Source organism: Malaya genurostris, chromosome 2 (genome assembly GCF_030247185.1).
Source record: "Malaya genurostris strain Urasoe2022 chromosome 2, Malgen_1.1, whole genome shotgun sequence".
Classification (NCBI taxonomy): domain Eukaryota; kingdom Metazoa; phylum Arthropoda; class Insecta; order Diptera; family Culicidae; genus Malaya; species Malaya genurostris.
Window position 1 is genome coordinate 60947317 of NC_080571.1, and position 17146 is coordinate 60964462.

General features: G+C 39.9%; 1 protein-coding gene across 6 annotated transcripts in view; it reads left to right on the forward strand.

Annotated features, from left to right (window-relative positions):
* Positions 1–15082, forward strand: part of LOC131432706 (uncharacterized) — a 158239-nt gene extending 143157 nt beyond the window's left edge. For 5 of the 6 annotated variants that reach the window (XM_058599153.1, XM_058599154.1, XM_058599151.1 and 2 more), the window contains 8 exons: positions 230–358; positions 8640–9128; positions 9199–9396; positions 9457–13115; positions 13185–13319; positions 13382–13578; positions 13640–13951; positions 14018–15082. In XM_058599153.1, the coding sequence (XP_058455136.1) occupies positions 230–358; positions 8640–9128; positions 9199–9396; positions 9457–13115; positions 13185–13319; positions 13382–13578; positions 13640–13951; positions 14018–14266 (5368 nt within the window). In that variant the 3' untranslated portion in view covers positions 14267–15082. The remainder of the gene's footprint in view (positions 1–229; positions 359–8639; positions 9129–9198; positions 9397–9456; positions 13116–13184; positions 13320–13381; positions 13579–13639; positions 13952–14017) is intronic. The other variant, XM_058599156.1, reaches the window with a different exon arrangement.
* The last annotated feature ends 2064 nt before the right edge of the window (positions 15083–17146 follow it).

Sequence of the window (17146 nt, forward strand, 5' to 3'; positions counted from 1 at the left end):
GAAAATGGTTTTCGCCTTTGATTTAACTATTTCCACACCGAGAAGTGAAGTTATGAAAGGAAAAAAAACAGAAAAATTATTGATGCAAAATCGTTCCTAATTTATTTGTTCATTCACCACACTACCAACGAATCACTACCACGATCATCATTGTACTACCACTGCCACTGCCACTACTACTGCCCATCATAATTTGGTTCCTTAAAACCGTCTATCGTAAACAATCTAGCGTTTCGTTCCAAAAACCACGCCAGCAGGGGTACATTCATCATGACCACGGTGTAGACTTCACCGGTCACTCGATCAATGAACCGGCACACGGAACCGTGGACTATAAACAGTGGACCAAGATCACGAGGTACCCCCTTGTTCTTCTCTCTCTTCCTAGTTCTCAGATCCCGAGAAGCCATTATTAACCGTCATCAATGTTATGCAAATAGTTATCATAGAAACAAACAAACAAAAAAAAAACACCTAATACTCCGGTGGGCTAGGATCAGTGCTGGAAACTGCTGACAATTTTGTTTTTCGAATACCGTGTGCATGGAAACTTTGACACTAGCTGCTTTCCGGGAATTACAAGACAGTCTTGAATCAGCGCCGCAATGACAGTATTGAACGAAAAAATGATTGCCTTAAAAGGATGGACAGTATTTTGTTTTCGGTGCAAATTTTATTGCTTGTAAAAAACTTTCATGAAGACGTTTAAAACGGTATTATTGGCTACTGTTTTTATTTCGATACAGTTCCATAAATCGGTAAAGTTTTTAATTTCGCTGCGGTAGAGGTGATTAAAAAACACATTTTGCACGCGCCATTTTTTCATGGATTTCCGAAGTTAAGCGGATTTTCATGTGGATTTCCGAAATTACGCGGTTTTTAATGCGAATTTTCAAAGTTATGCGGTTTATGCCGAAATTTTTTCAAGTTAACTCTCTAACACTGGTTAAAAAATACTTTTCGAAATTACACCACGCTCAATGTATTTCTAAGATATTTGGAATCAAAAAAAAGTTTGTTGGATATCGGAAACCTCAATTTTTTTTATAAATCTCAAAGTCGATTTTTTTTTCTAACGAGACATTTGACAACAAAAAACCTGTTTAGCCCACCTAGTGGTGTAATGGTGCTTTTCTCATATCAATCATACTATCATATATAGTACTGTGGTATTCTTCAAAATAATTTTCTTCGATTCAAAATAATTTTCTTCGACTAACAATTGGAGAAGATTTGAGGTCGATTTAGAAAAATTTTTACGGGTTTTCGCCCTTTTTACCACTTTTTACCCTTTATTCCAGGAATTCCGTATGGGACTGCAGGACCTTTCATTTGAACCTAAGTTTGTGGAAATCGGTCGCGCCATCTATGAGAAAAGATAGAAAACATATTTTCATTTCTTTGCACATTTCACCTCATAACTTCGGAACCGCAAATCAGATCTAAATGAAATTCAGGAATTTATTATGGGACCTGAAGAGCTTTCATTTTAATCTAAGCTTGTGAAAACCGGTTCAGCCATCTCCGAAAAAGTTGGTGCACTTATTTTCACATTTTACTCCATAATTTCGGAACCGGAAGTCGGAAGCAAATAATATTCAGGAATTTTGTATTAGATCACAAGACATTTTATTTTAATCTAAGTTTGTGAAAACCCTCCGGGCCTCGGTTCAAAAGTCGGTTTTCACAGTGATTGCATAACCTTTCTATATGAGAAAGGATAAAATAAAAAATTCCATAGTTTTGCGTATTTCTTAACGCGGATTTCCAAAGCTACGCGGATTTTTCGACGCGTTTTTTTTGTACGGTACATATAAAAAGACATTTGTGTACACTTTGAAAATGTTCAATTCTAGTTATTTTCTGTCACTGTTGACTTTTCTTGGCAACGCAGTGCAAGTTAAAAATGCTTGAATTTTCTTCTAATAGACGAATTTCGGGCGAAATCGAACAAATGTTGGCAGAACCCTCTCAGATTTTTAACTATCAACGAGACCAGAATTCTATCATCACTTGCTACGAAAACAGTTTTTTTTGTTATAGACTTGTTACGGCTGTCTTCTTGCTACTTGTAAGAAAATTTTGTTATTTTAATTACTAATTAGATAAAACTTATATAAGATTTCCATTAACCCTTAAATGTATGATTGTTTTTTATTTTTCCAAAAAAAAAACATTTTTGAACTAAATCGAGCTTTCGAAAAGCAAGAACGATGATTGAATGATTACAATTTTTGCTTTGTCACATTGCATTTTTTTTCCAAAATTGAACTAGACTGTCTTTTAAAAAGGCCTTATCTTTTTCAAACACTTTTTTCATACAGTTGACGAAAAATGACAAAGTCTACAAAAAAGTATTATACTAGTTATTTTCAAAAAATCAGTCCAATTTTACTATAAAAAAAAACTTCCATATCGAATTGATGAGTTTAACATCAATTTCCAAATTTTTTTTTTCATTTGATAAAAAAAAATCTACAGTGTCTTCTATCGAAAACTAAACTAAACAGAAAGTCATTATTATTTTTACGTTTCGTCTTTGACTCATCAGTGCAGAGCAGTTCAAATTGAACTGCTTACTGCTAAACTCGGCAGTTCAATTTGAACCACTAAGCAGACGTAAAGTTTCTGCTACTTACAGAACACTTTTTGTCTTGCAACGGAGTGCAATGTCTTTGCAGGTTTGGTCATTTAGGGGTTAGCCAAAAAAAAAAACACGTTTTCGTTCGGCACGTCAGAAAAGACATTGCACTCCGTTGCAAGACAAAAAGTGTTCTGTAAGTAGCAGAAACTTTACGTCTGCTTAGTGGTTCAAATTGAACTGCCGAGTTTAGCAGTAAGCAGTTCAATTTGAACTGCTCTGCACTGATGAGTCAAAGACGAAACGTAAAAATAATAAAAACGGTTATGTGCCCTAGCACAAAATTTGGCTAACCCCTAAATGAGAAAGTCATTATCATCGGTTGGAAAGGAACATAATATCCTACCTTGGGATAAAGTTTCGTTGAATTCGAGAGTGGTGTGTTTTTTTAAATAATTGACTTTAAATTTTGAAACCCGATTTTTTTCAGTGTAGGATTCGAATAGACGAATTTCGCGCAGAATTGTATTTATAGTTGCTTACATTATTTTTCCAAAATTGATCTAAACTATCTCTTGAAAAGAACTACCAACTTTTTGCAAATAATCAAAGTAGAAAAATGACAAATCCTGCAGAAAATTATTGCGCTGTTGATGTTCTTAAAATAAGTCTAATATTCGAATGAAAATACTGAAAAAATACTAATCGAATTTTACACTGGAAGAAATCGATCTTGAAAATTTGAAACCAAATTACGCAATAACGTCATTCTTTATTTGAATGAAATTTTGTCCCAACATCGATAATTATCGATTTATTTTTATTTTAGTTGGTTTGACGAAAAGTCGCCATAACTAAGTTCAGTTTTGCAATGACTGAGTGGAAACATACACTGTAGAAACCAAATAAATGAGAAACTCACAGAAAAGATGATTTTTTCATCATTGCTCGATGTACGCTTACTTGGGACAAAATTTTATCAAAATCATTATTATTATTATTATTTTTATATCGTTTTATCAAAATCAATAATGGTTTAATTTTGTAAATCGATTTTAAATAATATAATATGGATGAGAATTTGTTTTTTTTTCAAATGATTGTAGGCAAAAAATGACAAATCGTACAAAATAGTGTTGTACAATTGATTTTAACAAAATCAGTCGAATTATTGATTATTATTGCAGGTTTTTCAAATAAAAACTGTTTTCTTTTCCAAAACTACTTGTCGGCATTCCAATAGATCTCAATTTGTGAGGAGATTCTATCGGTAGTTGCCGCTATTTACAAAAAGTATCAGGCTGAAGCTTCATTCAGAATTTTTTTTTCTTCAAAAGTTCCCATCTTGCAATGTATGAACGGTTAGTAGGGAACATAATTACCGATTTGTAACAAAATTCTAATCGGTTAGAGGATAACGGTTTTTGTAAATCGACTTTAAAGTTGTGAAATTATTTTTTTTTCAGTGTAGAACTCGAAAATTTTTTTTTAATATTTTATTCGAAAATTGGACTGATTTTGTGAATATCACTTGCAGTGCAGTAAAACTTCATTCAATTCAATTAAAACCGAATGTGAAACACACTGACGATCTCTCTACTGTAATAAACTTGACACTCTGACACCCACAACGTTCGCTGATGTACCGAACCGGTAGCATTCAGTTCTTCAATCGATTCTCTTCAAATCAATGCTCAGTTTAACCACCGTCTGTTGATCTCTTGAAGTAAAAAAATATCTCTTTCAATAGAGTGAAAGCGGCCCTCAAATGAGCTTCATGTAAACATTCGAATTGGTTCGAGATAAAAGATGAAAGACAAACCAGGTAGCTGAAATATCAATTACAGAATACACATAAATTAACTGTTCCCTCCTTCAGTTTTCATTTTTAATACTTTACTCCATTTATAATTCCATTCATTCGAACTTGCTCACTACCAAGAGTGAAGACAATGAAGCAACTGGACTACTTGGCACTTGAAACTGAGCAAGCAGAACTTCATATGACTAGGTACGATTATTCCACTGACGATGAATTCTGAGGACTTCACTTGAAAATGGCAGCAAAAGTCACATGAATTTTTATCGATATGCTGACGGTTAGCTGGCCATAAATTTCACTTTCATCTGATATCATTCGATTGAAAATGAAATTTTACCTCACTGATCACTAGTACACTGAGGTCTTCTTTCTTTAATGCGATTTCCTCACGCGGTTTTTTACCCAAATTTCAAAGTTATCCGGTGTTTTTTGTTGTGTCTTGGAAATGCATAAAATGTCGAGATCTGGTGTTATCCTGAAATTATTTTAAAGTTAACTCTCTGATACTTTCGATTTTTTCCAAAAAAAAATTATTTTTAGGCTACACCAGATCTGGATGTTTCATGCATTTCCAAGACATTTGATAGTAAAAATATTTCAAAAATTTTGCGGATTTTTTCTACGCGGATTTCCGAAATTTCGTGATCTCAAATTCTCCCAAACACGTTTTTTTTAGTTTATACCATATCTCAACGTTTCATGCATTTCTAAGCCAAAACTGGCAAACAAAATTGGCATAAAAAAATCGTCGATTTGACGGATTTTCTATGCAGAATTTTTCGAAATTACGCGATACTCATTTACTGCGTAAAAAGACACCTTAGTGTAAACGACTTTTTTGTCTTTTCGTTCCGCTGCCTCTGAAAAATAAATGGTAAAAAAGGTGGGTGGGTAATGTCAGAGACATAATTTGATGTCGTGAATACGAAAACAACACTTCCGAATATCAATCAATTGTATGAATTATGCAAGCATTCCCCTTTTTCACATTTTTCTCAAAAAAAAGAAGGCTTCACTTGACCTCGATTACGGTGAACTTCACACAGCGAAAAGTGCACAAATCTAATCAAACAGTTCTAGATTTGCACTAAACTGAGCATATTTACCTTCGATTTGCGAGCAAGAAATCCTAATAGTTCTTTAGAAAACTTTTAGAGCCATTAGTACGCCTGATTTTGTGTGATGCTCCCCACCATTGTCATCTTTTCGTTGTTTTTTTTACCAATGCAAACGACTAGCAGCTGTGACGCAGTCGCTCTTGTCGGAAGCGAAACTAGGTTTGCAAACGATACACAATACATCTGCTCGCAGTGGGGAGAGAATCAAAACTGATCCAATTTTTGTTAAGAGATTTCTTTTTACGTGATTTCGTTTGTAGCTTTTTCACTGATGGGCGGTCCTAACGGCTATATAATTAGCCGCATACAGAATTTTAATGTCGATTATTTCATGTTGGATTTGCATTTCATTGAAAGAAACTATCAGGATGCTGTACGGGATTCATTCCTGCCTTTAAGAAGAACCAAATTGTGGAACTCACTACGATATTAAGCACTGTTCGGAACATTTTTCTCGAACGATTTGTTGTAGAGCAAGCATATATTTTGTTCTCTTCCTCAGAACGCGTTCTGATTGGCTGATGTTGACATGGGTCAAATGAGACTGGTTTTTCAATAGTGCACTATTGAAATACTTCAATGCTGTTGCTATACACGTTTAAGTTGAAAAATTTCGATTCTTTTGGTAGGTAGATTATATAAATCCTTTCACAGATCACTGAGCTATGAGCTTTCAAAATACGAGAAAGGCAAACGCACCTTATGAATTATCCTCTTTGATACTCGTTTATACAAAACATTTCAGAAAAGTTTAATTCTGAATTATTTGAGATTATGTCACACAACTGAATATTTTATCATAAATCACATTTCCGATGGCATGTAGCAAAAATTATGTTGATTCGTTAGATACAACAAGAGATATTCACGATCAAAAACTTATCACTCTCTCAGAGGGTAAATTTTGAAAAGGTGCCCCATAGTAAAGTAAGTCGTATTCACGACAAAGAATTAGTAAATAGGAAAAGTATTTTTATGACAAATTCTACATGTTCCGAAAGTTTAATTCAAATTTGAGAGGGTACTTCCAACTCCGAACGCGATTTTTCGCGAAATTCATCAATTTCATTAAATATATGTTTGATTTAAAAAAAAGGCGGATGGGTAATGTCATAGACATAACTGGAGAACTTGAATACTAATAAAGCTTACATGCTTCTTTCACACTTCCAAATATTAATAATCGTTTGCATTAGGTGATCAATTGGGTGAATTTTGTTGCTTCTTGAAGCGAAACCAAGAACTCCAAAAGGTGAATTTACACTAAGGTATGACTTGTTGATGTCAAATATATTCTACGCTAAACAAATGAGAGTAGAACGCTACAACTGAGCTGCAACGGACCATGCTTTTTTGTAGACTTACATACACAGTAGAGTAAAAACTTCGCATAGTTCTTTGGGATTATTTTAATGGTTCTAAAAAGAACCGATATGTGAAAATCCAGAATTTCGGAACTGAACTTATTCTCGGAATCCAGGCTCAGAATTTACTTTTCGAACTAATTCTGAACATGAATTTAATTCCTAAATTCAGTTTCAGAACCCATGTTCCGAATTCAACTTAAGCTAGGAATTGAACTGCTAGGAATTCAACTGAAGTTAGGAATTGAATTCTGGTTTCAGAAGTCAGTTCCTTTGTTTTGGTTTGGAGTTCAGTATCCCAAACTAGAACTCATATCTGAAGTTGAATTACTGAATCAGAATTCTCTATACGAATTCTGAATTTAAATTGAGGCACTAAATACAGCTCCAAAATCTAGTTGCAGAATCATTCAGAATTAGGATTCAGTTCCAGAGTCTCATCTTGAACTTTTAAATCTGTATTCTGGAACTAAATTCTGAAACTAAGTTCCAATTCTTAAATTAAGTTTCGTATTCAGGTGGAATAGAATTTAGGTTCTGAAAACAGTGTTGAAAGTTCAGTTCCAGAATTCAGTCCACATGAGGCTTCATACAACGCAGGAAGTCTGTTGTTGTTGATGACGATCATTTCTTCGTAACAATCATTGCCCAATACGAGTAAGACTGTGGCCGCTACATTAGTGCCGGCACTGACTCATGACTGTCATAGGTTACATTTATCGGTGTGATACGCGCGAAGTTCATATTAGAGATGGTGCGGTAAGTAATTTCATAAACCCCGAACCCGACCTGTAACCGATCGGGATTAAACAATCCCGACCCGTACCCGATAAAAAATAAAAACCCGAATCAAACGTTTTGTTGTTTTTACCCGAACCTTACCCGAGCCTTTCAGGTTAATTTTTCGGGTTCGAATACCCGAGACTCGATAAAATTTTTGATTCCGAACCCGACGGATAGCAGGCAAAAGTAAAAGTTTCTATGCACTCGGTATTGAAGGTAAAAATCTACAGTTTTAAATATCAACTTAGGAATTTCACTTAAAACTGTCACGTGGAGGGAGCGTTTCCAGCACTGGTCAGGATAAAACATGTGTTTAACAACTGCGCCGAAAAACGGGATCACATATTACTCCGTCGCACTAATCTCTATATGTTAGTCACAGTTAGTCGAAAATGTCCAAACAAATGAAATTTCTCATGAAACATATTGGATAACTTATTCGGCACTTCACTGGCTAGTCGAAATGTGTCATTCTAATCAATCACACATACACTGACCTCTTCGTCGACCAGCGACCGTTCGCCGTTCCCCAAGAGGGGTGTACCTCATCATCAATCGCCGGCGGTACCCGGGGAAAGCTAACCCTAGAAATCACTTGCTTGTTCCAGTCAGGTAGTACATTTCATCCGATCCGATTATTCTTAAATGCTTGGTGAAATCTCTGGGCTTATACACTGTAAACTTGTGCTGCAGCAGGTACGCATCTAATAATAACGCTTTTCTGGTTGATCTAGAATCAATACGCAAGTACCGCATGCATGCACTAGTAAAACACACAAAACGTAACGCGGTGGCGTACTAACTCCCCAGTGTCCTGGAAACCTACGATCCAATCGTTCAATTTTGTATATATCCGATCAATAGAACTTCACCGCCAATCTGTAAATATCATCTTGTAAAGCAACTGTTCGTAACTTTGTAGCACTTAGAATCCTTACCCAACGATCTAATCTCTGCAAACCTATTTTTAGAGGCGAGAAACTCTATGTAACCAAGGATAAACGAGACAAGAAAAAGAAGAACTGGCTTTGTTGGCTACTCGGACTGGGAGTGCTACTAGCCGTGATCATCATTGCCATTCTTGCCGGATCCGGTGTGATATTTAACGAAAGTCCAACGCCCGTCGAACCACGAAACTTCGCCGACAACATTGCCTCGGCCGGAGTGTTCGGAGCGGGCGCTGCAAACCGAAGTACGACAACGCAGTACCCTATTACGGCGGCACCTCCCGGTTCCACGGTTCCACCAGTTCCACCGACCACGGAGGAGAATATTGTGTACGTTCCGAATACCGTTGAGAGCCAGATAACGCTGATCAATTTGGAGTTTTTGGATGACTACCGGGATCCGAACAGTTCGGCGTACAAAGTGTTGACGGCCGAGCTTGAAGATGAGATTCGCGATAGTTTGAGTGTGGCTGGGTCTCGCGACGAACTGTTTGTCAAGATTATGAGTTTGAAGTAAGTATTCATGAAAATCGGTTAATTTGCGATAGATTTTTTTTGTATAAAAACCTTTCTGTTTTTATAGACCTGGATCAGTGGTAGTCGACTATCGTGTCAGCTGGGATAACGCTAGCTCAACGTTGAATGTCGATACGATGAAGAACAGACTGACAGATTTCCTGTCGCGAAATCAGAACTATTTGTCCACCTACATAGTTCCAGTAAATACTATACGCGTTGCCAGACTACCGGATATGTGCTATTCTGGACCTTCGGAAATGAAGTAAAATGAAGTCTTGAATAAACCATAAACTTGTAGTCCTAAATTCTTATTCCTTTGCAGCTGTGAGTTCGCCTGTAAGTTCAACGCTCGACTGGGTGACTTTGTTTGCATATGCCCAGTCGGAATGCATTTGAACAACGACGATGGCAAAACTTGCTACACTGCCGTTACACGAGGTCAGAATGAGCCGGAACCTGCGAGTGAACCGGAACCAGCGAGTGAACCGGAACCTGAACCAGCAAGTGAACCTTCAAGTTCTGCAGAACCCGCAAGTGAACCGGAACCTTCAAGTTCTCCGGAACCAGAACCATCAGGTGAACCAGAGCCTTCATCGGAGCCGGCTCCGTCTAGCTCTCCCGAACCATCAAGTAGTCCAGAACCAGCTAGCGAGCCGGAGCCGGCAAGTGAACCGGAACCAGCTAGCGAGCCGGAGCCTGCCAGTGAACCAGAACCATCCAGCTCACCAGAACCGGAACCATCCAGTGAGCCTGAGCCATCTGGTGAGCCAGAAAGCTCGCACGCATCTTCCACCACTGCCAAATATGTGACTGAAGCTGGTGTTTCCGGAAAATTTTTGAAGGAACCAACTCCAGAACCTTCTGGTAAACCAGAACCGGAACCAACAAGTAAACCTGAACCGGCCAGTGAACCTGAACCGGCTAGTGAACCTGAACCGGCCAGTGAACCTGAACCGGCCAGTGAACCTGAGCCGACCAGTGAACCCGAACCGGCAAGTGAACCGGAACCCAAAAGTGAACCCGAACCGACCAACGAACCCAAGGCATCCGCTGAACTCGTGAAGTCCTCTTCTAATCAATCAGCCAAACTACGAGTTGCGGACAGTCCGTCATCTAGTCCAGAACCAGAACCGGCAAGCGAACCCGAACCCACTAGCGAACCGGAGCCCAGCAGTGAACCGGAACCATCCGGTGAACCGAATCCCAAGAGCGAAGTGGAAAAAATTAGCGCCGTAAGCTCCGACTCGACAATCAGTGAACGACCGGGCCTTGGCGGAACTAGTTCCACCGAGAATAGTCTGGGTAAACTGCAGTCCACCACCGAATACCGAATTGTCCAGACAACCGACGATCACACGATGCCCGACTTCATGATCGTCGATGAAGATGCTACGAAGCACGCCATCAGTTTGGGAACGTTTTCATCAACATCACCCAAAACTGCTGCTGAAACGCCTGCTCCCGTAACCGAAATGATTGTGGACGACACTCCGCAACCGGCGGTTGGAACCTTTCTGATTGCTGCTAGAACTACCAAAGCCCCGAGCCGTGAGTCTATGAACGTGTTCGATGCCCGCTCATTGGATAGCAATGCAACGGAAAATACCTCCAGTTCGGTATATGCAACATCTAGTCCAATCCAGCTAGAACAATGGCGTTCGTCAACTAGCTTCTCCACTTCGACCGAAGCTCTGAAAGAACAGGACGAGGATATGTCTCCGTTTTTACCCAAAATTGAGTCGTCCAGTGTAAGAAATCGAGCCACGTATGCCGTCACCGAAATGATCGTTGAATCGGAAACCGCACCATCGATTTTAACTCATGCGGATCAATCGCCATTCCTGCCAGAAATTGAAAACAATGCTAGCTTGGTGAACTTGTTGCACGAAGGATTGGATCGTCAGGATGGATTTGAAAATGAATCACAACAGCAGTACCTCGAGGTGTTACCGCTGTCGAAGGAAAGTGATCGTAATGATTACAAGAAACAGCTGAATGGTGCAGTGACGAAAACGGTTTATGTGGCGACCACTATCCGGACGTATATTCCCACTACGGCATCCGAAGAGGATCTGATAACGGCTGCCAGTTCACGGAATATTGTAGAACAAACGACGAACAGTGGAGAGGAAGTTACGGGCGGTGATAACGAGAAAGAAATGGAAGTGACTACCCTGAGACGGATGAGCACAGCTACGAGAAGGGAAGATACTCTGCTCGACGAAGCAACCACCGAACACCTTGGTGAAAAACCAACAACTGTAGTCGTGATGGAAGAGATTAGCTCTTCGCCAAAACTTGAGCTTGTTGAAGATATCAACACCACCTTGCAAGACATAGAGGAACCGACAACTGCCAAGCTTTCGGAGGACGGTAAAACTCTTCCAAAACAGGAAATCGAAGAAATTGCCTCCAACGGAGCAACAAACCAGTCTACAACCAGAGCGAACGATCAGTTGGAAAGCGCAACGACGATGCGAGCTTCGGTCAATTCGACATCCGCTAAGTTAGAACTGACAGAAGAGCGTGAAACTACCACCACTTCCGAGGTTGATGAATTGACAGAAGCAGCGGTAACGCAAGCCAAAATTGCCGCCGAATCAACAACAGAGAAGGAGATAGAGGAAACTACTGTTCATGATTCAACGAAGACAGCGTCATCATCGACCACGGAGTCTGTAGCCAGTGGTAAATTGACACAAACCGTTGCAAACACTTCGGTGGAAACCAAAGAACCACTTCCAACGTCAACTGTCAAGAATCTACCAGATGTAACAGAATCGACCAATTCCGTATCGACTCCGGACGTCACTAAGAATGACGTTTACGATCGACCGTTCCAAGACTTGGAAGAGAACAACGATATATCGGAAAATGATCTGAAAGTTTTGCCACTAGGGAAGAAACCACCTCCTCCGGGTTCGACCACAAAGCAGAACACAGCCGCCGGCCAGGATTCCACTTTCGAAACCACTACCGGTCATTTTTTAGGCGAAACGACGTTTCATTTGATTAGATCAGAACGATCGAATGAAACGTCGTTAATCGTGACGAGAAACTCTGAAGAACAGGACGTTGGCGAGTTGGTGGCTGCTAGTACTAGCGGAATGTTTACCAAGTGTGCAGTCGGTCAGTTCGAGTGTACGAACGGAACTTCTATCAAGGATGGTGGATCGTGCATCCAGAAATCCGAGCGATGTGACTCTGTGTCACACTGCTCGGATAACTCGGATGAACAGGATTGCGAACTGTTGGGCTGTCCGGGACACTTCCAATGCCAGGACAAATTCTGTCTAGCCCGGCAGCATGTCTGCGATGGCATAGCACATTGCAACGATGGTAGCGATGAGATGGATTGTGATCGGTGGGAGTGTAATTTTGACGAAATTTCATGTCACCCGGAAAGTGGCCATGGTCCTTGCTTGCCGGCTCAGTGGAAGTGTGATGGACTCGAACAGTGCCCGAACGGTTTGGATGAATCGAACTGTCCGGATACATGTACGAACGATGAATACTTTTGTGTGAGACAGCGAAAATGTATTCCGGAAGCGTGGCGGTGCGATGGAAAGGCGGACTGTATTGACGACGAAGATGAACGATTGTGCGACTGCCCAGTGGATCAGTTTAGATGTAATACAGGAGGTTGCGTTCCCGTTGAGCAGGTGTGCGACGGTCAAGCGCAGTGTCCCGATCTATCAGACGAGTGGGGATGTTACAGTGTGGAGGGTGGAGAGCTGAGGGTTCGTGTAGAATCGGAACTGTTGAGACCGGTTTGTGGAGAGCGCTGGACGAAGGAACTTTCCGACACCGTGTGTGCTGGATTGGGCTTCTCGGAAGCCAAGTCATTCACGATCTCAAATGAAACTAGGAAATACTCGTACTATCAATACAAAAACGTGAGCAGCACCAATTTGCTAGGAAATTTGGCGTTGTCGACAAACTGCACCGTCGGGTTTGTGAACATTGAATGTGAAGAATATCGTGAGTAGTTGATTGAGCGTTGATTTGAAGCCGCCGAACGGAATAATCATTTTCTTTTGTAATCGACAGGTTGCGGCCGCGAGAGCATCACACCCACGTGGGAACAACGAATAGCTGGAGGTGTTCAATCTGATCCAAATCAGTTGCCAAGTTTGGCACTAGTCTATAGCAATAATGCAGCTATCAGGTGTACTGCTAATATAGGTAAGCGTGGGCCTTCGACAGGATGGATTTGGAAACTAACACCCCATTTTGATTCTCTACAGTATCTCCTCGATGGGTCATCGCCAGTTACTCGTGCATCATGGGCAAAACTGAGTTTATCAACAACCGGAATGTGGCCGAATTGAACTGGATGCTATTTGCCGGAACTTCGCGGTTCAATTCTTCGCTGGTCTCCGGAAACGGGAAAAACAGTTCCTACCAGGTGGTAGAGGTTCGAAGAATTGTACCTTATCCACAGGTTTGTACTGACGTTACGACACTAAAGCCTATTCAGTCCTTTAATTCTGATCATCCGACAGGCCAAATACAAGCAATTCCTCTACACCGGCGACATTGTCCTTCTGGAGCTTAGCAAGCCGCTGCGGTTGAACGAAATGATCGGTAGTGCATGTCTAACGCAAAGTGCAACGATTGATTCGGAGCAGCTGTGCCTGACTGCCGGTTGGGGTTCCGATCCGTCTCAAGTGATCAGCACAGAACAGTACCTCAAATATCTGCCGGTACCTTCGACCCCCACCGAGTTGTGCAATTCCAGCCAGCACTACAACGGTTTGCTACCCGAAGACGCTATCTGTGCGGGATACCTAAGCAGCAACAAAACTACCTGTTATGTAAGAACTTTTCGCAAACACGTAACCCAGTAACAGTTTGAACTGAACCAACGGTTTCTATTTCAGAACGACGAAGGCGCCCCACTGATGTGTCACATCGAAAGCAGCGGCCAGTGGCAACTAGAGGGTATTCTGAGCTATCACGGTAACTGCGGAAAGCGCCCACATCCGGCCATCTACAACTCGATTACCTCCAACATCTCGACCTGGATTCGGAACACCGTTGGCAATGGTTTGATGTTTGACAGGGCTAGCAACGGGCCCAATGGTGCCGGTACGGGATCTACGAGCGTCGACCGGCCAGCCAAGAAGTGAGAACAGAAACCAGTAGCTTACCCTTGTTATTTTTGTAAATATTGCGTGCATTGTACAGTGTTTTACGGAACAGAGTTAGGATTTTTTTTAAGGGAGACCAGAAGCATTCAAATTTTGTATTTATAGATAGGCAGTAGCAGTTTAACTATGAGAGTATAATTCTGTGTTTCGTGGTGAGAGAATGTCTGATGAGAAAGTAAAACCTAGTCACAAAAGTCGATTATTTTGTGCCAATACCTGAGAAGAAAGGAAGTTATCGCGAAGTCTCATGAAATGAAGACGAAGCATTTTGAGCAATTTTTTTTAAACAGGAGCAAAATTAACCGTTCTGGGCTGTTTTGTGCGTTACCAATAGAGCGAGAAAATGGCGGGAGACTGTCAGGACGAACTGTCACGTCGGACTCTTAAATCTCTGCTTGTGTGGTGTTTTTTTTTCTTCGTAACTAGAATTATAAGAAAAAATGTCACTTGTAAATATGACACTGACCGATACTTATTCCGATTCAATTAGAGATGGAAAACCACAAGCATTCCGCTTTTTTTTGTTTTGTAAGTAGTTTTGTAGAAGTAGAGACATTTGAATTGCAATCTTAGGTCGTAGGATAATTATCGAATTACCCTCATTTCCAGCGTACAGTAGAACATCGTAATACCCCTGAATTGTGCACTTTTTCATGAATACTCAAACAGAAAAAACAAATATGATTATTGCTTGTGGAGGTGTAATGTGGAGAAGTAATTCTACCGAACGATGTATAATTTGAAATGTAAGCGAACGAGGTTCAATAAAGCAAACAAGCTACTATTTTTATTAAATGTATGTTTATGATTCAAGAGATAGCATTTCTTGGTGTGTGTGTGTGATCAAGCTTTTGTCACTAGTGGGCGGTTCGTCAGATAAACGCTTTTTTAGAAACTTTGCGACATCACGGAATCCACGGCTGTTTGGTTAGAATTGATTCAAATTTCTGAAATATCTACAAAGTGATTATCACTTTTGAAAGTTTGGTATAATCATATAAGGTGATAATCACCAAGCTCTGTCACCACTGCTGTAGGCCCAATATCACTACGAAATGTTGGCATTACGTAAGGCGATTGTCACCACGAATCAATCACCCTTATAAACATAACCTACCAAAATTCGTCCGAGAGGATAGTTTTTTAATAAAATTCATACTGATATTGTGTCACAATTAAATACCAAAATGAAAAGCAACTTAGTTGGGGTAGTTTATAGATTTGAGTATTTGTCAATCAAATCAAATCATTTATGGAGTACTTATTATTTGATTCATTTATTTATTTATTTATTTACTAGCTGAATGACCCGGCGTTGCTCGGAAATGTTTCGGGAAGAAAAGGCCGAACAAAATTCCCGAAGTTATCCTACTTAGTGTAATACTCTGAGCAGTTTTATGTTGTTATTCAATCAATTTTACCTTACACTTCCCATGTTTGGGGCACTTGCTGCACTCCCTCTCCCTTAAAATTACCTTCTAATCTACCTTGACATAAATGTAGTATCTGTATTTGTCAAGATGCATCGTTTCTCGTAGAATAAATTTTATATTGAACTCTCCTTTCTTTAGTGAACTTACAACAGCTCTTCTCCATGATAACTCTTATGACCCCCTCTTAGTAGTGTATAAAGTATCTGTGCTCTTCAAAAAGTATCGATTCAATCATTCAAATTAACGATAGCAATACTATCTAGATGAAAATTGATTTTCAAGAACCCCTTCTCCTAGTCTGAATCCGTCCCCCTATCTTGTTTAACAACGAATAAGAAAATGTTACAATAAACCTTTGTCATGAATATCTAAGCTTGTCGTGATCACCTCTGAATAGTAAAAAGTATATGTGTCAAGTTTGACGATAATTTACTGAGTTGTCATTGAACTTTGCTCACCCCCCGCCCCCACTCTCCCCACCTTAAAATATCCAACCTAGATAGGTGCGGTGAGTTTGAGTTGTTTTGGAGTTACGTCCGATTATATTAACAATTTGAACTTTTCTCCTCCCTTGGATGAGACCCTTACTTTATCCACCCGCTCCCACTCTCTTCTTAAAAATGCTCTTAGGATCATCTGAAGCGCAAATAATATCTGTACTCAGCAAAAAGTATCGTTTTATGGAAACTTCATATTTTAGAGGCACTCATTATATCCGCCCCCACAAATATCCTTAAAACCATATTTGAGTTTTTCAAAATGTATGTATGGTTTTAAAAAGTATCAATTCACTTTAAATAAGATAAATTTCGACATGGCCTCCTCAAATTAAGAACGCTTGTTACACACTCTCTCCCCTGAGAATGTCCTAATGATCATCTCTGGAGAGCAAGAAGTACCTAGTTTGATTGCAATACGTTCAGTAGTTTTGGAGTTATGCCGTTTAAAACATTACACCCCCCTTTTTCAAGGTACATCCAACCCCCATATAATCATACCTACGGAATGCAAAATGTTTCTATGGTTTTCAAAAAGTATCGATTCTCGTCAAATTAGACACATTTTTTTTATGACCCCCCCTGTTAAGGGCACTTACTACGCTCCCTCCCCCAATAAAATACCCTTATAACCTTCTCAGAAGAGCAAGAAGTATCTGTACCAAGTTTGATGGCAATCCGTTCAATAGTTTCGGAATTGTGCCGTTTCAAACATTACACCCCTCTTTTTAAAGCCACTTGCTACATCCACCCCCCGTAAAGTCATATCTAATGTATGCAAAATGTTTCTATGGTCTTCAAAACGTATCGATTCTTGTCAAATTAAATGAATTTTTTCATGACCCCCTCCTGATAATTACACTTGCTACGCTCCTTTCCCTATAAAGATGCTCCCTAAACCATCTCTGAAATGCGAGTAGTACTTGTGT